Genomic DNA, 23,050 nt, shown 5'->3' on the forward strand with positions numbered 1-23,050 from the left:
AAAGCTCCGTACCCCACAGTCTTTCCAAAGCAGAGCAAAAGTAGGTCTCAGCTCACAATGTTTGGGGGAGTGCCAGGGACTGTTTGTCTCTGCTGCTGACATGTGAGCCCAGGACATTGCCTAGACTTCCCTGGGTCTCAGTCTCAGTGTGATGTATGGGACCATCATGAAGCCTCTTACGATCCCCTATATTCCTCTCCTTGACTTGGTCTCCTTACCTCAGTCTCGCTATTTCAGCTGCCTGTTCATTGACCTTGCAAGAACCGCTTCACCTTTCTTTCCCCCTGGGTGTCTTTCTGATCCTCTGTTCCACTTTTTGCCGTTGATTCTTACAGTACCACGAGTCCACGTCATCTCTGCACGCATCTTGATAAACACGCACGCATGTCCTTGCACATTGGAGGGGCTGAAGAAATGTTCATAGAACACATTCGTGCAAAGGAAGAACAAGTGCACTGCTTCATGCACTTATGTATGCGTTCCTCCGGTGTTTAGCGAGGGCCCAAAATATACAGAGATACGAGCCTGTCCCTCTGCCCTCTTAGATCATCCCTCCCCTCCCTCTCTTCTCATCTTTCTCCTTCCCCGTCCTGTTTCTCTTTTCCTTTCCCTGTGCCACAGAGCTAGACTGAGTGCCCTGCGAGGCTGGTGGAACAGACACCCTGGAAAGGCGCCAGATGAAATAAGGGCAAAGACGGCTGTGGAACATGCAGGGAGAAGCCGTGCGGACTGAAAAGCAGTGATTCACGGAGCGCCCGCACAACTCAGACACTCCTTGGGTTTCCCTCGGGGCGCTGCTGCAGGATTGGGGTCAGTGAGAGCTGGCATCAAGACGAAGGGCAGCCAGGCTCCTCCTCTTCTAATCCTTTTCCACCCACCCCTCCCCCAGTACTCCCGTTGACCAATGTCCTGGGCCTTTAAGAGTTGGAAGGGCTGGACCGAGGAGAGACCTCACACCTCTCCCCCTCCCAACTCCTTCCCTTTGGCTGCTAGTCTGCCGGTCACAGCAGCAAACTGCAGTAGAAAAGGGGAGGCAGCCAGCGAGCGAGCGAGGAGAGAAGGAGCCCGGCCGGGTTCCCTCGTCCCACCGGAGAGAGCATCGCACAGCTCACAGCCACAGGACTGCTATCCTGCCCACGGTAAGGGCCCCGAGGCTCTGGGCAGCCTCTGCTCCAAGCTGTGCACCCCCTGCCCAGTCCCTACCGCTGACCCCTACATGCTTATCCGCCCTGATTAACTTGTACCCTGGACTCCTTAGCCCTATCAGATCCTCCTGGTTCTCTCTAGCTCATCCCCTTTGATTGACAGTTTTCTTCCTGGCTGTGGCAGTCACCCCTTCATGGGGGGAACCCCTTAGCTCCCTCTCAGAAGTGAGCCCCATCCTAGCAAGGAAAGACAGAGAATTGGAGCAGCCATATGTTAGCATAGATTCAGTAACAGAACGTGGAGGGTTACCGAAGACCCAGGGAAGAGTGTAGACTGAGAGAGTTATGAGATTTCCTTAGAAAGAGCCCGGGTTTGAGCTCTGTATCCGTTCCCAGCCTGCTTAATGGGCCGGGGCAGTTTCTGGGCATGCTCTAGTGCTGTGCTGGGAAGAGCACCTGCTCCTAGTCCTGACTCTACCGTTAGCTAAGTGACTTCGGACAGCAGCTCCCTGCTCTGTCTGTGATGGGAATGTGGGGTGTCCCAGGCTTGCGTGTGTATTAGGGGCTCTTCTTGAAAATAAACATTCCTGAGCTCCATCTTTGCAAATTCTGATCTAGTAGATTTGGCGGGGGTGGCGGGTAGGTGGTGTGTGCGCTAAGGATCTCTATTTTACCTAGGGAGATCCTTACAGCCAGGAACCTCTGGATTAGATGACTTGTAAAAGAGTCTTCGAGCTCTAACATTCTGGGGGCTATGACCTATGACCATTCTGTCCTCTTTATATGAATGAGGTCACTCAGTGATCCTGCTCAGAAACAAGAGAGTAGACATAATGATTCTCTTCCTTCCTGCCCCCCAGAGGGACCTGAGACACCCTGAATTTCACTGTAATGCCATTGGCACTACTGGCAACTCTCCCAAAGCCCATCCCCAGGTGACATAAGCCACCTGTAAGTTGAGGCCCAAATCTTACTCGGCAGCCCTGACCACTTCCCCCCTTATTTTGTGTCTCTGTTCTCTCTGTATTCTAAAGGTGTCCTCAAGGATCTCCACGTTCTCATCTAGGAGTGAACAGTTAAGACCCAGTCTCTTACTCAGTCTTCATCTTCTGCTCTTCACCTCTTGCTCTTGCTCCCACTCCCCATCCTTTGTCCCTTCCTTTGTCACTACACCTGCATCAGCTGTAACCATCCTTCCCATCCTGTCTTCAGATGCCAGGTGCAACACCAGGACCTAGAGAATCCCTGGGTTCTAAGTTGCATTCTCTGGGCCATGTGTTCCTTAGAGTCAGTCTCCTAGGATACGGGGGAAGGGAGACTGAATAGAGGGGTATGCTCCCTAGTGTGCTCCTGAGTGTCCTCCTTGCTCCTGGTCCCCAGGCTCAAAATCCCCACAGGGGACGAGAACGACCTATTGGGAATTAGAGGACAAAGAAAGAGGAAGAGGTGAGGGGAGAGAGGGGTCGGGGAGAAGGATAAGGAAAGGAGAGCGCAGAGAGGCTGACCAGGGAGCAAGTAGGGAGGCCAATGGGATCAGGGGAGAGGAGTGAGCTGGGAGAAAGGAAAGGGAAGACCTCGGGATGGGGAGAGGAGGCAAGTGGGAAGAAATTTTCTTTAGGCTATGAACTGGGACATGTGGGGACAGAGAATGACAAAGTAGGGGGAACAAAGCATCCACATCCCTTGTCGGTTTATTAGCCCTGCTCTAACCTGCTACCAAAAGTTTTCTTTTGGAAAGAAAGGATTTCCCTTTCCTTTCCTTTCCTTTCCTTTCCTTTCCTTTCCTTTCCTTTCCTTTCCTTTCCTTTCCTTTCCTTTCCTTTCTTTCTTTCTTTCTTTCTTTCTTTCTTTCTTTCTTTCTTTCTTTCTTTCTTTCTTTCTTTCTGATTCATTTGTTATTTATTTTAGAGAGAGAGGGCAGAGGGAGGAGCAGAGGGAGAGGGAAAGAGAATCTCAAGCCGACTCCTTGCTAAGGGCGGAGCCCAACGCGTGGGTCAATCCTATGACCCTGAGATCATGACCTGAGCCAAAACCAACAGTCAGACATGCAACCAACTGAGCCCCCTAGGCCCCCCTAGAGAAAACCCTTTCTAAGGGCAGAACCTTGGTGAGATCTCTGAGTTAGTCATAAGGAACCAGGGTTCTAGTCCCACCTTTGCCACCTAATTCATTCAGTGATTCCAGCAGTTCAGCCAATCTTTCTAGCCCTTCTCTATAAAATGAAGTCCAGCTCTGACATTCTGTGGCTCCCTGAGTTGAAGTCGGCCCTCACATGGCCACATGTCACCTGGATCTAGATTTAAAATAGTGAGGCAGGAATAGGAGCAGGATTGGAAGAGCATGCCAAGCCCTGGGGCTGGAAGAGTTTGACAAAAAGCATAAAATAATTTTCTAAGGCTTGTTTGAAAGGAGATAGGTTCCAAAATAGGGGTGTCCCAGCACTTGAGCTTAGGCTTCCCATGTTTCAGGACATGATTGTGAAGCTCCTGGACACAAGAGTAAGGAGAAAGAATTCTGACTTCTCCCAGGGCAGAGATCCACCTCATCCCATGGTTCTTATGCCCCAGACATGGGAGCTGAAATTCAAAGAGGAGATAAGGCAAGATGTTGGTAAATGGGATCAGAGCCCCCTTCTGCTAGCATCTGGGGACCTGTTACTTCAGTCTTCATTCGGTTTTTGTGAGCCTTAGATTCCAAACTACATCACCAGGCAGGAAAGCAGCTCTGCTGTAGAAAGCGGAGCTGCTTTTCTGCCTCTCGTGAAGCATTCTGGGTCCCTTCATCCCTCCAGAGGCAGCTTCTGGTCTCACCCAGGCTCACTATATTCAGTCTCAGCCAGCAAAACCTTTGATTTCTGGAACTGTCGCAGGGTTCTATCTCTCCTGAGGGGTGCCTTGAGTCATCTTTCCCACTTAGGTACAGACTGGCTCCCAGCCTTGCCCTCTCCCTCTGGGCACCCTCATATTGCTACTCCTCTAGAAAGCCTTCCCTAGGTCCTACAGCCAGGGGAGCTGTATTTTCAGTGACCTCTACATTTTTCCTAAAGATTTAGTCACCCCCGGATGACTTTATAGGCTCTCCCAGCTCGAGAGAGATCGGGCACTGAGATGCTGAGTGACCTCAGACAAGTCCCATCACATTTGTGGACTTCTGCTTTTCATGTATGAGATATAGCTCATTGTGAGTTGAACTGCACAATGTTCTAATGGAGCTTTAGAGATGCTTTTCATGTTTTAGATGCTCATCATTGTCAAAAATTCAAACGTCTCGATTAAAAAATACAACATTTCTAAGCAGTTCCTTTGCTTATACAAAGCATAGAGCTTTGTTTCATGCACTTTGTCAGTTCCAGAATGATTTGGTCAAGAGTTGAGAATTTCTTAGAGGGGCGGATCTAAAATCAATGTGGCTACCTGTGGAGTCTTCTGGTGCTTTTCAAGGGAAATTTGTTGTTACCTATGAAGACAATTTAACCAAGTCCTAAATTAGCTTGGATCTTAAAGAGGGTTCTCTTTCTCAAGAGGCAAAGAAAACTTGAAAATGCATTTCTAAGACTGTGTAACTTACACAAGGAGTATAAAAATGTGCTTTACTGCGTGAAGACAGAAGAAGATGGCTTACATAGCAAGTATGGCACTAAGTGTCACGGAAGAGGCAAAAGAACCTGTCTGCCCTGGCCCCTCTGGAGCTGGGTGATCTGCATGGGAACATAGAGAGGGCTCCCAAGATAGAGAAGCTGGGGTGATTCCACCGGGGGAAGAGAAGGCTAGGATGTAGAGACATTCCAGGTTCTGAAAGGGGACAGCCAGCAAGATGGAGGCTGAGGCGCATGACACAGGTTACCCAGCGGACTGTGCGGTATTAGGAAGCCCTGGTATAGTCCTCTCTGGAGATGGCTGTGGGAAACAGCAGACCCTTTGGAATCAAACATATTTGGTTTTAAATTCTGAATATGGTTTGATGCAAGGTTCTTAGCCTCTCTAAGCCTCAAAGTCACCAAACTCAAACTAGAAGTAAAAAGAGCTAAAAGCTATGTAGATGAAGCACCTGGTGCATCATAGGCCATCAGGTTTCCTTCTTTTCCTCCTCTGATCCGTTATTCTAAGATCACCAGTATTAACTCAGACCCTTTGTCTCCTCCTTGCTCCTCCAGGTGACTCTGGCACCAGCTGGTGATGGCGTCTCTGATGCAAAGCCGTGAGTACCCCAGCAGGAGAGGAGGGCTTGGGGAGACAGCCCAGGGACAGGGAGGAGTCTGGCCCCCTGTTCGGGAGCTCCTCCTAGGCCCTCCACCCTTCCCACCAGCCACCCAGCCAGCAGCCCCTTCTTTTCCTGGCCCAGGGTTGCCCATCAATCAGGACCTGCTGCTGATGCAGAAGGGCATGCTGATGCGCAAGGTGAGGTCCAAATGCTGGAAGAAACTAAGATACTTCAGACTTCAAGATGATGGCATGACAGTCTGGCATGCCCGGCAGGAAGGAGGCAATGCCAAGCCCACCTGTGAGTCGTGTGGATAGCTAGGGGTGGGCACACTGGGGGGATTGGACTCTGAAGAGCCCAGCAGAGGAGGGACCAGGGTCTACAATGTGTCCTTGCACGGCCCCTCTTGTGTCTACCTCTGAGCCTACAAAATGGAAGTTATAACAGTACTTGCCTCTTAAGGCTATTTATGAGGATTCAATTGCTGCTTGGGCGAGCCCTGGCACATAATGAGGCTCGATAAATCCTAGGTTATATTTTTTTATTATCATAGTGAGAGCATGATCTCAGGCATTAGACAGCCTGGATTAAAGCCCTGGCTCTGCCACTTTCTAGCTGAGTGGCTTTGGACAAATTGCTTCAATTACGCTTTAGTTTCCTCATCTGCAAAATGGGGATTGAACAATACCTGCTCAGAAGGTTACAGGGACTCGGTGGCATTTAGCATGGGACCGGAAACTAAATTAGCCATTATGATGAATATGTTTAATTACCATAAATGCAGCACCACAATGTGCATCCTGTCAGCCAGACGGACACTTTATGATCCCTCTAAAAAATTGATCACAGGACACATCCAAGAAAGTCTGCTTTAGAGACATAATCAAAGCTCACGATCCCCAGCACCCCCAGCTGAGGAAAGCAGGATGGATGAATTTCTCTGGCCCTTTCCTAGACATCTCGAAAGAGGAAGCCCTCAAACCTGGAACAGGGGACCTGGACTTGGACATACCATACTTTGGTGTAACTGCTTTTATCGTAAGGTGCATTTCCATCTGTCAGCCCCGCCCGTCCTCCTGTGACGTGGACAGGCCATGGATGGGACCATCCCTTATTTCAGACAAGGATTACTGAGGCCCAAAGTCATTTTGGTCTGTGTCACACTGCCAGCTGGTGGCCCAAAGCCAGGTCTTGTCACTTCCAGCATAGGCCCCTTGCCATGCTGCCTGTGAAAGTGGCAGTGGCTCAAGGGGCATCCTGAATTCCGGGGTCTGTGTCTTTCTGTACCAAGTATTTGGCGGCTTCATCCATCCTGTGGAGGTTGGGGTTCCTCCTCCCTATGGCTTCACAAAGGGTCCTTGGCCCTTTGCCCTTGCAATCTGGTGGATCCTCTCCCTCCATGACCCACTTCTTCCTTCTCTGGTAGTCTCAATCTCTGATGTGGAGACAGTACGTGAGGGCCATGAGTCTGAGCTGCTGCGCAGCCTGGCAGAGGAGTTCCCCCTGGAGCGGGGCTTCACCATCATCTTCCACGGCCGCCGCGCCAACCTGGATCTGGTGGCCAACAGTGTCGAGGAGGCCGAGGTATGGAAGCGGGGGCTCTGGCATCTGATGGACTTTGTCAACGGCATGGACCAACAGGAGCGGCTGGACCAGTATCAGCAAGAGGGAGCCAGAGTGGGGGTCAGGGGTCACTGAAGGAGCCAGATGCTGCAGGGCTAGGGACAGGTGGGGGCATGCAGGGCTACGGAGACCCAAGAGTCCAGATGGGATGGGCAAGGGCAGCTGAGGCCAGAGTGAGGCAAAAGATGTGGAAGTGTGAATGGAGACTAGGGATGGCAAGAACAATGCCAGGCAGAGTGTGGACAGAAATGTGGCCCTTCAGGATAGGTGGAAGGGGTGGCGAGAGGCAAAGATCTTGAGAGCTGAACAGAAGATCCCAGGGCTGTTAACTACCACAGGACTGGGAAGCAGCCTTAGTGTTGTTGTCTCATTCAGGCTTCCTAGACTCTATTCACCTTCCATGCCAGGTCATTCACTTATTCATTTGTTCGTTCGTTCATTAATTCACCATCTATTAAGCAGAATGAATCAGACACCATGCCAGGCTGTGGAGGTTCGAAGATTAGTGAGACTCAGGCATTGTTCTAGTTGGTGGAGAAAATGGAATTGTGGTAAATAATCTAAGTACCCTAGAAGTGTTACAGGACTGCAAGTGTTTGTGGGTGTTCAAAGGAAGGAGAATTAGTTAATTCTAGCTGAGAGATTTCTGAGAAAACTTTAGGAAGGAAGTTGCATTTGAGCTGAGCCTTGAAAAGTAGAATTTGAACATAAAGAAAGGAGGAGAGGGGAGTGCCTGGGTGGCTCAGTCAGTTAAGTGTCTGCCTTTGGCTCAGGTCATGATCTCAGGGTCCTGGGATTCCCTCATGGGACTCCCTGCTCAGCGGGGAGCTTGCTTCTGCCTCTGCCCCTCCCCCTGCTTGTCTCCTCTCTCTCTCTCTCTCTCTCTCTCTTTCTCTCTGTCAAATACAAAAAGAAAGGAGGAGGGGAAGGCTCTCCTGCCTGAAGGAACAGCATGAGTAAAGGCCCAGAGATAGGACGTTGAAGAGCAGGAGAGAGAGCGGACACGGAGAGCGGGGGTAGCTAAGGCTGGCTAAAGTACAGGGAGGACACAAGTGTGTTGAGAAGGCTGAGTGGGGGCCAGACCATGGGTGTACTTCTTTTTTTTTTTTTTAAGATTTTATTTATTTAGGGATCCCTGGGTGGCGCAGCGGTTTGGCGCCTGCCTTTGGCCCGGGGCGCGATCCTGGAGACCCGGGATCGAATCCCACATCAGGCTCCCGGTGCATGGAGCCTGCTTCTTCCTCCGCCTGTGTCTCTGCCTCTCTCTCTCTCTCTCTCTCTCTCTCTCTGTGACTATCATAAATAAATAAAAAAATTTAAAAAAAAAGATTTTATTTATTTATTCATGAGAGATACACACACAGAGAGAGAGGCAGAGACACAGACGAAGGGAGAAGCAGGCTCCATTCAGGGAGCCCAATGTGGGACTCACACCCTGGGCCGAAGGCAGGCGCTCAACCCCTGAGCCACCCAGGGATCCCTGGGTGTACTTCAATCTAGGTTCAGAAACTTGAGCTTCTTCCTGCAGGCAACAGGGAGGGCCCTGCAGGCACTGAGCCATGCAGAGACAAGATAGATTAGTGCTCAGGGAGATAATTCTGGAAGCTAATGTGGAAAATGCATTGGCATGGAGGAGAGACGATGCAGCAAAGCTAGGGGCGATGATGTCAGTGGTTGAACTTGCACACACACACACGCACACACAGACACAGTGCTTTTGCCTTGACTTGCACCTGGATGGCTGAGTGACTGGTTCCAGCGTGGAGACAAGAACCAGGATGGTCGGATGAGTTTCCAAGAAGTCCAGCGATTACTGCACCTGATGAATGTGGAAATGGACCAAGAATATGCCTTCCATCTTTTCCAAGTGAGTCTTTGGAGAAGGATTTTCAGAAGCCAGCCAAGGCCACGTTCTCACTTGGCCAGAGGTACCCAGGCCCTACCAAGCATCACTCTATTGAATCTCTCCTATTGCCCTACCACTCTGCCAGGCTAGATGGAAAGTGTAGGGCGTGGTTCTCACCCTTCAGTCTTCTTAGAAAGATAATTCATAATCTTATATAGGTAAACAACCATAGGTTACTATGTCAGACCTCAAGGACCTCTTGGTCCATGGCCAGAACTTCACAGATGCCTAGTAATGATTAAAATCTCTAACTGGAATGTGAGTAAATAGGAGGAGGGATCTTTTGACCTTTTAGGCACTTGGGGCATTTAACTCTTTCTATTGAAATTTTTCTCTAGTAGCAAATAGTACGGCTGCAATTTTGCTTTTTACTTATACCGAAGCAGCTTCTGTGAACACTAACTGTCAGGAGTTCCGTGGGAATTTTGTGGAAATATGTGTGTATCCACCTGTCAGTGAGATTGCCCTTACAGGACAGGTCAAAACCATATAACATTTGCTCTTAAAAGGACTTTCCACAATCCTCTAAACCCTCACTTTCAGACAGCAGACACATCCCATTCTGGGACCCTGGAAGGAGAAGAATTTGTAGACTTCTATAAGGCGCTGACTAAACGTGCTGAGGTACAGGAGCTGTTTGAAAACTTTTCGGCTGATGGGCAGAAGCTGACCCTCCTGGAATTCGTGGATTTCCTCCAAGAGGAGCAGAAAGAAGGAGAACGAGCTCCTGACCTTGCTCTGGAACTCATCGACCGCTATGAGCCCTCAGAGAGCGGTAAGAGGGCTAGGGTGGAGGGGCACTGGACATGGGTGGGGAGGGGGACCGTAGAAAGACCCAGAGAGGGCAGCCCCGGTGGCTCAGTGGTTTGGCGCTGCCTGCAGCCCAGAGTGTGATCCTGGAGACCCAGGATTGAGTCCCACGTTGGGCTCCCTGCGTGGAGCCTGCTTCTCCCTCTGCCTCTCTCTCTCTCTCTCTGTCTCTGTCTATGAATAAATAAATAAAATCTTAAAAAAAAAAAAGAAAGAAAGACCCAGAGATAAGCCGCCTACTGCCAAACTCAGGGAAGGCTGAGTCTACCCCCACCCCAGCCCCTGCACAATCATTTTCATCTCATTCAACCACTGCCTGGGAAGGAGAGCAGCCCTTTGCTATCCAGATAAGACAGGAGTCTCCTCCATAACCCTAGATCTCTTAGGACGAAGAACATCCCATTAAGTCCCCTTTCCTCCACCATGCTCATGCTTCACTTTGAGAATAAGTTTGTACTGATCTCAGCGTTTGTCCCACTAGGGAAAGGAAGCTCCTTGATCCTCTCCCTTTTGCTTCTTCTCCTTTAGTGCAGGATTCCTTTTCTTCCAGCTCCCTTCATGGTTCCTATTTGCTGCCTCTTTAAATTTTTTTTAAGATTTTATTTATTTTTTTTTAAAAAAAGATTTTATTTATTTGAGGAGCAGCCCGGGTGGCTCGGTGGTTTAGCGCCGCCTTCAGCCCAGGGCGTGATCCTAGAGACCCGGAATCGAGTCCTGCATGGGGCTCCCTGCATGGAGCCTGCTCTTCCCTCTGCCTGTGTCTCTGCCTCTCTCTCTGTGTCTCTCATGAATAAATAAATAAAATCTTTTAAAAAAATCCTTTTATTTATTTGAAAGAGAGAGTGAGCTAGAGAGAGAGCACAGCCTAGGGAGAGAGGCAGAGGGAAAGGGAGAAGCAGGCTCCCCGTTGAGCAGGGAGCCCGATGTGGGGCTGGAACCCAGGACCCTGAGATCATGACCTAAGCCAAAGGCAGATGCTTAACCCACTGAGCCACCCACACGCTCCTGCTGCCTCTTTGAATGCAGGCTTCCTGTCCTTTCCTGGACTTTCTCCAGATTCTCCAAGTGGTTCTTGAATTACTAAGCCCCTGGCCAGGAAGCTAGTCAGCCCCTGGCTGAGGGGGATGATGAAGAGGCCAGTCATCTAACTTTTAGCAAGCACAGCTCAAATATGCCCTCTCTGTCCTCAGAACTTTCTCCTTGCCCCTTCACTAGACACTTTCCTGCCCTCCATTTCCTTCAGAATACGAGGGATTTACATTAATAATAAATGATTTACAAGGCACTTCCACAGCACTTACTTGATCTAGCCTCACTACAACCTTGTAAATCAAAAGCATAATCCTTATTCGGCCTGGGCTAAGTATCTCATAATGTGCTAACATCTCTACTTGGTTTTTCTTTTCTCATCCTTCCAATGACCCGGTGAAGTGGTTTGTATTATTAAGTCATTTGTGCAAAAGAGGAAAACTAGGGTTCAGAAAGATCAAATGACTTGGTCAAAGCCAGTGGCTAATGAGAGGAGGAATGAGATTCAAACACGGGTCACCTGACCCTTAGTACCTCTGTGGAGCATGAGGATTAGACATGAGATGCATGAGGGGCACATGGGTGGCTCAGTCAGTTAAGCATCTGCCTCTGCCTTCAACTCGGGTCATGATCCCAGGGTCCTGGGATTAAGCCCTGCATCAGGCTCAGGGGGGGGAGTCTGCTTCTCTCTCTCCCAGCCCCTCCCCCCTGCTTTTGCACTTGTGTGCTTGTGCATGCTCTCTCTCTCTAATGAATAAATAAAATCTTTAAAAAGAGAGAGAAAGATGAGATGAATGAGAGCTGGCCAAGGGATGCACGTTTCATGGATCTCAACTGGCACTCCTTTCATTCATTCACTCGCTCACTCCTGCAGCTAATGCTTCCTGAGCCCCTGGAATGGGCCAGGACCTGCAGCCAGCGCCCAGCCCCAGAGATGCAGCAGGAGGTCCAACAAGGACATTGCACTCATGGAACTTCGAGTCAAACAGACAAGGAAAGGGCCAGAATCACTGATTCCAGATACATGTCTGTGCTCAGAGAAGAAAAGGGGGTATAAAGCAATCGTCTCAGAAGAGTAAATAGAAGAATGCACGAGGGTTAAGAAATCAGATCTTCTATTTCCAGTGGAGGGTCCAGTAGACATCAGTTACATTAATTCTACCCCCAGCCCCTCTGGGTGCTGTCCCCTTTCCTGCGCTCAGCTGTCAGCTACTCTACTCTGGCTGCAGAGCGCAGCATCCGCCAGGAGACCAGGGCTCAAGGCCCCAGTGTGCTTCTTACTGAGTAACGCTGGGCAAGCCGCTTAGCCTATCTGAGACTTGATTTTCTTATTTGTAAAATAATTGGTGATCAAACGAAATGACGCACATGGAAAGTATCTGGCAACTGTGGCTTTACTGTCCCAATTTAGGTTATTAGTGTCAAGGACAAAACTTCCTGCCTGACTTCCTGACACTCTCCACCATCTGGAGGCTTTGTCAGAGCTGGAGCTACAAAGCTGGGCCTTGGGGTCAAGTTGTTTCTCCCAAAGGAGTCCCCTGCGGCAGTGCTCCCCTCGGTGAGACTGCACAGCACAGTGGGATGGCTGTGGCCCAGACACCTGGCTGCCTGTGTTCACATCCCAGCTCCTCCCTGTTACCTAAGCTCTCAGGGCAGATTATATAAGATCTACTTCATCATGTCGGTGAGAGCATTGAGGTGCTGCATGGGACGCCCTGGGCAGAGAGCAAGTGCTCAGTATTCATTGTCGTTGTTGGTATTGCATGAAGCCCATGCTGAGATGGGTGAGGGCTATGGCAGGAGTGACAGGGCCCTGCCCTCAGAGAGAGTCCAGTCCAAGGGTGTATTGGGCAAATACTCTTCGAAACACCACATGGGAGTTGATTGTAGGTAGGAAGAAACCCTCAGGTCACAGTTGGCAGCAGCCATAGCCCAGGGAATAAAACACAGGCACCTTGGTCATGTCACTAGCAAGTCTTTGACTTTGTTTCTCTCTGGGCCTCAGTTTCCCCATATATAAAATTAACCCTTTACACTGAATACTATGCTGTCCAATTTGGTAACAAATGAGCTCTGTGTGACTTTTTTTTAAAGCTTTTTTAAAAGATTATTTATTTATTTATTCATGAGACACACAGAGAGAAAGGCAGGCAGAGACACAGGCGAGGGAGAAGCAGGCTCCATGCAGGAAGCCTGATGTGGGACTCGATCCCGGGTCTCCAGGATCATGCCCTGGGCTGAAGGTGGCGCTAAACCGCTGAGCCACCCAGGCTGCCCCTTTTTTAAGGTTTTTGTTTAAAGATTTTTATTTACTTATTTAAGAGAGAGAGAGAGAGAGAGAGAGAGCAGGCACTCAAGCGATTGAGGGGGAGGAGCTAAAGTGGAGGGAGAGGGACAAGCAGACTCCACGCTGTGTGGAGAGCACACACGGCCCAACCCAGGGCTCGACCAGACCCTGAGATCATGATCTGAGCCAGAACCAAGGGTGGGTGATCAACCAACTATGCCACCCCAGTGCCAGCCCAGTGTGACTATTTCAATTTAAATTTAACAGGACACCCGAGTGGCTCAGTTGGTTAAGACTCTGACTCTTGATTTTGGCTCAGGTCATAATCTCTGGTTTGTGGGGTCGAGCCTGAGCCTCAGGGGCCCGGCTCTGTGCTCAGCATGGAGTCCGCTTGGCATTCTTTCTCTCCCTCTTCCCCTGCCCTCCCCCTGCTCCTGAACATGTGAGCATGTGCTCTTTCTCTCTAAAATAAATACAGTCTTTAAAAAAATAAAATAAAAAATAAAAATTGGGGTGCCTGGCAGTCTCAGTTGAAAGAGCATGACTCTTGATCTCGGGATCATGAGTTTTAGCCCTACACTGGGCATAGAGGTTACTTGAATGAACAAATAAAAGCCGTAAAATATTAATTAACTAAAATAAAAATGTTAAATTCAGTTCTTCGGTCACACAGCCACATCTCAAGGGTTCAGTAGCCGTATGTGTCTGGAGGCTACCGCACTGGACAGCATAGAACAGAACATTTCCATCATTGAAGAAAGTTCTGTTGGGTAGCACTGGACTGGAATGACCTTAATGATTCTCCTCGTAGCTTTAACTGTCTGTGAGGGTGGAGATGATTGAAATGACAGTGGGTAGGGCACATTTGGGATCTGGAGGCTGAGAGCGGACGCCATCTGAAAGGTAGGACCCTGCAGGGGGGTGAGGTGAAGGACGGGCTCGAGGTGTGCTGGGATGCTCTCACGCCCAGCTTCTTACCTTAACCTTCCCCGCCACACCTTAGGTAAATTGCGACATGTGCTGAGCATGGATGGCTTCCTCAGCTACCTCTGCTCAAAGGACGGAGATATCTTCAAGCCGACCTGCCTCCCCATCTACCAGGATATGACTCAACCCCTGAACAACTACTACATCAACTCCTCTCACAACACTTACCTCGTGGGGGACCAGCTTTATGGCCAGAGCAGCGTCGAGGGATATATACGGTGCAGTGGGAAGGAAGGGGGAAGGGCTGCAGCTCAGGAGAAGGGGCCATCTGTGCTATCCATGGATAACAGGGGTTGAAAAGACGTCGTGGGGGGCTTGGGGCTGAGGATTCCTGGGTACTTGAGAGACTTGGAGGAGACACTGAAGACTGACAGGAGAGTAGCATTGAAACTCTACAGATGAATGGGACTTCTCTCCCTTTTTTTTCTTTTTTTATGATAGTCACACACACACACACACAGAGAGAGAGAGAGAGAGAGAGAGGCAGAGACATAGGCAGAGGGAGAAGCAGCAGGCTCCATGCACCGGGAGCCCAACATGGGATTCGATCCTGGATCCCCAGGATCGCGCCCTGGGCCAAAGGCAGGCGCCAAACCGCTGCGCCACCCAGGGATCCCCACTTCTCTCCCTTTTATGGGCTATGGAACTCTCTCAGAACTCAGAATTATCTTGAACAAATAAGTAAACTAAATGTTACATGGAAGGCAGTACAGCATAGAAGTTAGGTTCCTTGAGGCCAAATCCTAGTTCTCTTCCTTGGTGCTCTGGTGCTAAGTATTTAACCTCTCTGTGCCTCAGTTTCCCCATCACTGAAATAGAGGTGATAACAATGCCTATTCTGAGCTGTGAGGATTAAATGAGATAATCCATGTGTTAATAGCTCATAAGTGGTATCTGCTAATCATGGGTTCGATTGAAGAGTCAAGATATCTTTGTAGTGCCAGCAACTAAACTAGTAGCTTCAGGGTATACAAAGATGAGTGGAACATATTGTTTCTGCCCTAGGAAGTCTAGTAGAGAAAATAAAGTGTAAATTTACTGAGAGTTTGAGGGACACCTGGCTGGCTCAGTCAGTAGCACATGCAACTCTTGATCTTAGGATCATGAGTTCAAGCCCCACGCTGGGCATAGAGCTTACTTTAAAAACAAATAAACAAAATTACTGAGAGATCGATTAACTCAGATGTCGCAGAATGCTATACAACCAGAACACCAGGAGCATCATGAGGCAGTATGTAATGACTTGCTGAAGGAAGACTGTGAGTTGGGAAGGATGGGGGTGAAGGTAGTGTGAGCCGTAGCAGTATCCAGTGGACAGAGAAGGGTCCACGGAGATGTAGCTTGAAGTGTCAGTGAGCACTGTTCTCTCCAGAGTGGGGAGAGGGTCCCTAGATGGAAGATAAGACCTTGACCTCTGTGTCCCTGGGTGCTTGGGGTTCTTGCAGGGCCCTGAAGAGGGGGTGCCGCTGCGTGGAGGTGGATATATGGGATGGACCTAGCGGGGAACCTATTGTTTACCATGGACACACCCTGACTTCCCGCATCCCATTCAAAGATGTCGTGGCCACTGTAGCACAGTATGCCTTCCAGGTAGGAGTCCTGGGATGGGCATACTGGTGAGGGAAGATGATCTGAGGGAAGAGTGGCTGGCTCTGGATCTGGGGAAAGTAGATGGATGCAGGGGGCTTTATATCAAATGGCACAGATGTAAAAGAGTTTTAACTGTGAAGCATCAGGCAAATAGTAAGAGATTGTGAATAAGGGTGAGTAGTCCTAGAGGTAATTGCTAGAGATCAGTAACTATGGCTTCTAGCAATTGTCACCCATCTCAGAGAGGGTGCCTAAGGAGACAGAGAAAGGGGTGGGTAGCGCTGGGAGGATGAGAGGAGTCTGGAGGTGAGAGTGTAACATGAACACATAATCGGGAATGGCCTCACTTTCCCAGTATGAGCCTAAAAACTCAAAGGTCCCAGAGGAAGCTGGGTCACACCTGGTATAGGTCTGAGATTTGGGATCTCAACAGTGACTTTTAGATGTGAGGGGGGTCTCAGACCCAGCAAGACCTCCTTGACACCCAGAGTAGGGCCACAGGGGTTTAGCAATCAGGGTACTCAGCTGAGTGAGTCACCAGGGAAGGTCTGGAGAAGCAAGGAGGTTGCATGCTTTAGAACTCTGGCTCTAGCGTTCCCTCCCTTCCCCATCAGACATCCGACTACCCAGTCATCTTGTCCCTGGAGAACCACTGCAGCTGGGAGCAGCAGCAGGTCATGGCATGCCATCTGACCGAGATCTTGGGGGAGCAGCTGCTGAGCACCACCTTGGACGGGCTGCTGCCCACTCAGCTGCCCTCACCTGAGGTATGCACCTGTTCCCCCAGCCCTGGCTCTAAGGTGGCTTCCGTAGCCTCCCTACCTTGGCTCCTTCTTCCATGTCCCTCCTGTTCCCTTGTCTCACTCTTATTGGGACCATCTTGCTCTTTAATATCCTTGAAGACAACTTTAATTTTTTAAAAATCCAATTGAATGCACAACTGTTTGTAGTTTTCTGAATTTTAAATCAATTATTTACTTATTTCTTTTTTTCAGTATAAATATCTTGATTTTGTTCCCTGATAGTTCATAACTGTTGTAGACCAAAGAAACAATATAGAGAAAGGGAAATCCCCGACCATAATCTCAACCTCTCCCCAACAGCTGTCAATAGATTTTTGTAAATGTTTATACAAACATATATGTGTATATATATTTATACTTTTAAAAACACATGGGGGTACTTTCTATATCTCTTTTATATCTCACATGTAATATATATCATGGATGTCTTTTCCTGTATAATTGTTTTCTTTTTAATGGCTCTGTGGTATTCCATTTTCTGTTATGAACCATTATTTATTCAACCAATAAGTGGTAAACATTCTGGTTGCTGGTAATTTTTCACTTGTACATACAGCTTTGTCTCTTTGCTCTATTTTTTTTTTAAGATTTAGTTATTTATTTGAGAGAGAAAGAGAATGGGGGGGCAAGGTGTGGGGGGGGGAGGGGAGGGACAGAGAGAATTTCAAACAGACTCCTCACTGAGCAAGGAGCCCAACATGGGCCTTGATCCCATGACATGACCCTGAGATCATGACCTGAGCTGAAATCAAGAGTCGGGTGCTTAACTGATTGAGCCACCCAGGCGCCCCATTTACTTTTTCTTTGAGATGGATTCCTAGAAGTAAATTGCTGGGTTGAAGAGTTTGCATGTTGATATTTTGATTATTATTGCCAAGTTACCCTCTGGGAAAAAACAATCCCAAACTGCTCTCTGACCAACAGTGTAAAAGAATGGCCACAAATAACTCCAGTAAGAAGATGATTCATAGTGGCAAATGTGAAAAAAAAAAGTTAATTTTTTCAAAAAGAAGTCTATATTTTCTTCTTTAGAATTAATTGATATTATTTACCCACTTTTATTGGGGTTTATAATCTTTCTTGGTATAGAACAAATTTTTAAATGTTAAAGATATTGATGCTTTGGGAAATTTCTGTAGTATTTGCTTTTGTCTTACAGCATCTTCTGCCCCATAGAGGATTTTAAGCTTTATGTAGTCAAATCTGCGAGTCCTTTTTATGTCTTCTGAGTTTTCTTTTTTGTTCTTAAGATTTTATTTATTTATTTATGAGAGACAGAGAGAGAGAGAGAGAGAGAGAGGGGCAGAGACCCAGGCAGAGGGAGAAGCAGGCTCCATGCAGGGAGCCAGACATGGGACTTGATCCCGGGACTCCAGGACCACAACCTGGGCTGAAGGCAGCACTAAACCGCTGAGACACCTGGGCTGCCCGTCTTCTGAGTTTTCATCTCAGGCTTGTTTTATTTTCCTTCCTTCCTTCCTTCCTTCCTTCCTTCCTTCCTTCCTTCCTTCCTTCCTTCCTTCCTTCCTTTTTTCTTTCTTTCTTTCTTTCTTTCTTTCTTTCTTTCTTTCTTTCTTTCTTTCTTTCTTTCTTTCTTTCTTTCTTTCTTTCTTTCTTTCTTTCTTTCTTTCTTTCTTTCTTTCTTTCTTTTTTTTTTGAGAGAGAGGAGGCAGGAAGGGGCAGAGGGAGAGGGAGAGAATCTCAAGCAGACTCCTCGCCAGCGCAGAGCCTGACATGGGCCTCTATCCCAGGACCCGAGATCATGACCTGAGCTGACACCAAGAGTCAGACACTTAACCAACTGAGCCACCCACGCACTCATCTCCTGTTTCTAATGGTTTTCCCACTTTAAGATCACTCAAGAAGATTCTCTATTTTCTTCTAATACTCATATTCTTTATATTTGCATGGAAATCTTTAATCTGGGAGGAATTTCTATGTGTCAGGTGAGGTATTTTGTTTTGTATTGTTTTCCAAATGGACAGAGATGTGACAAGTTGGCCTAACGGGGAATCCCTGGTGCATGCATGAAGCAGCTGCCCAGGGGAGACCTCTGGCCACTCACTTCCTCTTCGTTTGAGGTGGTCCCATGAGAGCAGTGGGAGCTGCATGGCCCCCAGGAGGGTCCCAGAGCAGACTGGTAAACAAGCCCCTTCATTTCTGTCCCCAGGAGCTTCGGAGGAAGATCCTGGTGAAGGGGAAGAAGTTAAGGACACTTGAGGAGGATCTTGAGGAAGAGGAAGAGGAAGAGCTAGAATCTGAACTGGAGGGGGAGCAGGAGGCTGACCCAGAGCCAGAGGCCCAGTTGGAATCTGAGCCCCAGGAGTTGAGTCCACGTAGTAAGGACAAAAAGAAGGAGAAGGTGGGCCAGGAGAGCAATCTTTCCACTCTAGCATGGTTGGTCTGTACCATAAGCTGAGTTCACGTGTGGAGAGACTAGAGCCAAGCAGGGTAGGGGGCCAAGGAGCAAAATGCCCCTTGCCCCCAATAAAAAGGGTGTAAGGATGAATGCATGGCATCACCATCTATTGTCCTAGATAGATAGATTGCGGTGGCTTTCCAACTTCTTTGGGCCATGAAATCGTTTTTGAATGAAATCTCATATGGGAGCTCTGTATACAAAACAGGTAACTGCAGAGCCATCCTAGTTGAAGTACCCATTTGGCTCTCTCCTGCATCCCCCGTTGCTTCCTGAGACATCTTTGTACTTCTCGGTCCCTTAAAAGGCCAGTTTGAAAACCACCGTGGTGTGTCTGTGTGAGTGAGAGGGTGCCCTGCCTGCTGCATTGGGCAAGTAGAGCTTACTGGAGTGACTGCTGTGACCTCATCTAAAATGGGCTTAGAGGAAGTTTCTTGGAAAAGGTGAGTCTGAGAAGGGGCCAGAAATAGCCCAAAAGGAGAAGCAGAAAGAGTTGAGGAACGTGAAGACTCTTAAGGAGGTTGCGCTAAAGTGACCCATCTCCCTGCCGGGAAGGGGTGCTGTGCTGTTGGTGGGATTGCCAAAAGTCCTGGTTAGAAGTCTGCCTTTCTCCTTCTTGTGCACATCCTTGACTTAGCTGACTAACTTCTAGCTTATCCTGTCCCCTCTGGGGCTCTGGTGTCTAACCTGCTACCGTGTCCAGGGAAGGAAATGGGAATTCAGGAGATAAATGTAAATGTATCACTCTGGGAGCCTCACATCCTTCCGGTGTGACTTCCACGGCCATTTGCACACCTCAACATTATTTGTCTGGGTTTGTGTACATTTTGACCAAAATTAATAGTATTATTAATTTGTTTTAAAAGACAAGAGGTAGGGGATGACACCTCTCTGCTTACCAATAATCATGAAAAAACCTGTTACCCAAAAAGTACAGTAGAGCAGAGGCTGGAAACTGAGCCATCAGGATACGTAGACTGCCTTTATTCCCATTCCCATCCCCAGGTTGTGATGTGTCCGCTGTTTTGTCCGCCTACCTGTTGTGAGGTTATGGTTCAGGCTCCTTTTTCCAAGCCTAAGTCCCTCCTCTTTCCCAAGCAGGTGAGGCAGGAGGGAGAATGCAAAGGGGAGGCAGCGGGCCGAGGCTTAGGTCGGGTTGGGAAATTCAGATCCTGGCCGTTGGCTCTTTCCCTCTCAGATGGCTTCAAATCCATCTTCCTCTCTATTTTCTCCTTTTCCAGAGATCCAAACCCATCTTGTGCCCATCCCTCTCTGCCCTGGTTGTCTACTTGAAGTCGGTCTCATTCCACAGCTTCACTCATTCGAGGGAGCACTACCGCTTCTATGAGACATCATCTTTCTCTGAAACCAAGGCCAAGAGCCTCATCAAGGAGGCTGGTCAGGACCAAAGGGAGGGCCAGGGAGGGAGCTGGGAGGGGTAGGTTCAGGCAACTGGCAGGCAGAAGAGTCCCAAGAAAGAGGGCAAAGGGGCCAAGGAGGGGTGAGGGAGCTAAGCAGTGCCTCAGAGCACACACAGGGACAGGAGCTCCGAGGAGTGGGCTCAAGGCTCCAGGCGGAGGACAGCTGGGGAGATGGTCAGGATGGAACAGAGGCACAGTGCAGCTTTCTGGAGCCGGCCTCTGGAGATGCTGGGGCGAGAGTGAAGTGGGTAGGTGGGAAGTGGGAGAATCCACCCCATGGCCATCTCCCTACTATACCTTTTACAGGCAATGAGTTCGTGCAGCACAACGCCTGGCAGTTAAGCCGTGTGTATCCCAGTGGCCTGAGGACGGATTCGTCCAACTACAACCCCCAGGAACTCTGGAATGCAGGCTGCCAGATGGGTGAGGGGGTCAGCAGGGACAGGGAGGAGGGAGTCAAAGAGCAACAGGTGGGAAGTTACGCGCCCTGGCGGCACTACAGCCAGGGGCTGCTCAAAGTGTGCTAGGCTAAGGAAGCTGCAATCTATGGCGGTGTTCCCAGCAGGCCGTTATACCCAGTACGTGTCCTTACTTCCCCAAGAGGGCTAGATGGCTCCTGAAATGTATCGTTGCCTTCCTTTCTCCTGGGGTCCTCAGTGGCCATGAACGTGCAGACCGCGGGGCTGGAGATGGACATCTGTGACGGGCTCTTCCGCCAGAATGGTGGCTGCGGCTATGTGCTGAAGCCAGATTTCCTGCGCGATGCCCAGAGTTCCTTCCACCCTGAGAGGCCCGTCAGCCCTTTCAGAGCCCAGACCCTCCTCATCCAGGTACCGGGGAGAGAGAAACCGCGGGGAAGAACCCAGGGTGGCCAGGATAGAAGTCGAGGAAAGAGGAGGCTGGGCCAGGCAGGAAAGTAATGGGCGGAGAACCCCTCACGAGGCGGATAGCCTGACTGCAACAGCGTGGATTTGGGAGTCAGCTGCCTAGGCTCAAACCCATTCACTAGCTGTGCAACTCTGGGCAAGTTGCTTAACCTCACGCTCCTCACCTGCAAAATGGGAGCTACGATACTGCCCACATCACTGAGGTGTGGGGATCTTGAGTCTAAAGTACCTACGGCAATGTCCGGGGCAGAAGTCAGTGCTGGAAAGGGCTCGCAGAACATACCTGCTTTCAAACCTTGTTAAATTTCTACTCTGATGCATTTTAAATTGCAGATAGTTTACTAGAAGAGAATATATTACCCAAACCCCGAAGCTATAGCGCCAGGCCTTATGTACACCCCCTCCCCCTGGGGCGGGGGCAGGGGTGGGGGTAAGAGCAAGCTGGAGGGGGGCTGGGCTGAACAGGAGCTGGTGAGGTTCCAGAGTCCTGCTTGCAGGTGATCAGTGGGCAGCAACTCCCCAAGGAGGACATGTCTAAAGAGCGGTCCATTGTGGATCCACTGGTGAGAGTAGAGATCTTTGGCGTCCGCCCGGACACAACCCGGCAAGAGACCAGCTACGTGGAGAACAACGGTGAGGCCGGGTGGTGACAGGGGTGCAGTCTCCCTACCACGCTGCCCTCCCTGAAGCACAGTCTCTGTCCCCACCCCTGACCCGCCACCACGGGAGGCAGTGTGGAACAGGACAAAGGGTCAGGGCTTGGACGGCTTAGCTGTGGATCTGGGCCCCTTAGTTCCGAGCTCCAGTGACCTGGGCACGTTGCTTACCCACCCACCCTGGACCTCAGTTCCCTTACTTGTAAAATGCTGATCACTGTGAAAATCTTGAGAACACAAGGAAAGCTACCCAGGATGTGCCTAAAGCAGCCAACAGTGTCTCTCCCTTTGGTCCCACCCCAGGTTTTAATCCGTACTGGGGGCAGACACTATGCTTCCGGGTCCTGGTGCCTGAACTGGCCCTGCTGCGTTTCGTGGTCAAGGATTACAACTGGAAATCCCGAAATGATTTTATCGGGCAGTACACACTACCTTGGACCTGCATGCAGCAAGGTGGGCCAGTCCTTCATCCCCTGGCCGACACCCCACCTCCGGCTGCCCGCCTAACGCACTCCTCCCGTCCCCCTCCAGGCTACCGCCACATACACCTGCTCTCCAAGGACGGCACCAGCCTCCACCCAGCTTCCATTTTCGTGCATATCAACATCCGGGAAGGGCTGGAGGGGGATGAATGCTAAGGTGGGCACTTCGTGGGAAGGGTGGGTGTGCTGGCTTGAGATAGTAAGAAAAACCCAGAAGGATGCTCCAGAAAGCAAACACAAGTGGTAAAAACCAAGTTTGGGATTGCGCATTCCTGAGCACAATATGACCTCACCCTTAACAGGCAAATCTAGGACCTGATTTTTCACTCTCTCTCTCTCTCTCCCCCCCTTTCTTTGTTTTTGCAAGTCTGTGGTATCTTTTCTGCTCCTTCCTCTGCATACTCGACACTGGACTTCCTTTCTTCCTCTTGCCATAGGCTCAATCCCATACCTAAATCTAGGACTAATCTCTCTCATCCTGGCTCAAAGGCTGGCTGCAGCTAGAGGCCCAGAGAAGGGCTTGGAGCAAGGAACATAGAGACATCATCCCCTCCACCCTGACCCCCTCAAAGCCCAGAGCCAAGGGAAAGATAAATCGAGCCTCAAAGCTCCCCAGGCAAAAGCTGGGGAAGGAGACCTGACCCCAAGGCTATACTGTGACTCAAGAGAACAGCCCTGAGTCCCCACTGGACTGCTCTGCCCTGGCCCCACCTGTATAAATATAACTTTTCTCCCCAGTTTGGCTGGAGTATGGTCTGTCATTGTTGGGCCAGAGGAGGAGGTATGAAGGTTGGGGGACATTTGG

At 49.5% G+C, this 23,050-nt stretch overlaps 1 protein-coding gene across 1 annotated transcript; it reads left to right on the plus strand.

Annotated features, from left to right (window-relative positions):
- The first annotated feature begins 660 nt into the window (after positions 1-660).
- On the plus strand, positions 661-22,982 carry PLCD4 (phospholipase C delta 4). Its single transcript, XM_041737113.1, has 17 exons — positions 661-810; positions 994-1,139; positions 5,299-5,342; positions 5,487-5,645; positions 6,772-7,000; positions 8,706-8,835; positions 9,418-9,649; positions 14,004-14,205; positions 15,433-15,577; positions 16,192-16,344; positions 18,551-18,742; positions 20,041-20,197; positions 20,527-20,643; positions 20,878-21,050; positions 21,605-21,740; positions 22,067-22,216; positions 22,295-22,982. The coding sequence occupies exons 3-17, from the start codon at positions 5,321-5,323 to the stop codon at positions 22,399-22,401; spliced, it is 2,304 nt and encodes a 767-aa protein (XP_041593047.1). The 5' UTR covers positions 661-810; positions 994-1,139; positions 5,299-5,320; the 3' UTR covers positions 22,402-22,982.
- Positions 22,983-23,050: the final 68 nt, after the last annotated feature.

This window comes from Vulpes lagopus, chromosome 22 (assembly GCF_018345385.1).
Source record: "Vulpes lagopus strain Blue_001 chromosome 22, ASM1834538v1, whole genome shotgun sequence".
Taxonomy (NCBI): domain Eukaryota; kingdom Metazoa; phylum Chordata; class Mammalia; order Carnivora; family Canidae; genus Vulpes; species Vulpes lagopus.

Bases quoted from the DNA above. Each gene is read 5' to 3' on its own strand.
- PLCD4 (XM_041737113.1), top strand. From the start codon at position 5,321: ATGGCGTCTCTGATGCAAAGCC. The intron at 8,836-9,417 runs GTGAGTCTTTGG...CCTCACTTTCAG, and splicing joins ATGCCTTCCATCTTTTCCAA to ACAGCAGACACATCCCATTC. The intron at 20,198-20,526 runs GTCAGGACCAAA...TACCTTTTACAG, and splicing joins GAGCCTCATCAAGGAGGCTG to GCAATGAGTTCGTGCAGCAC.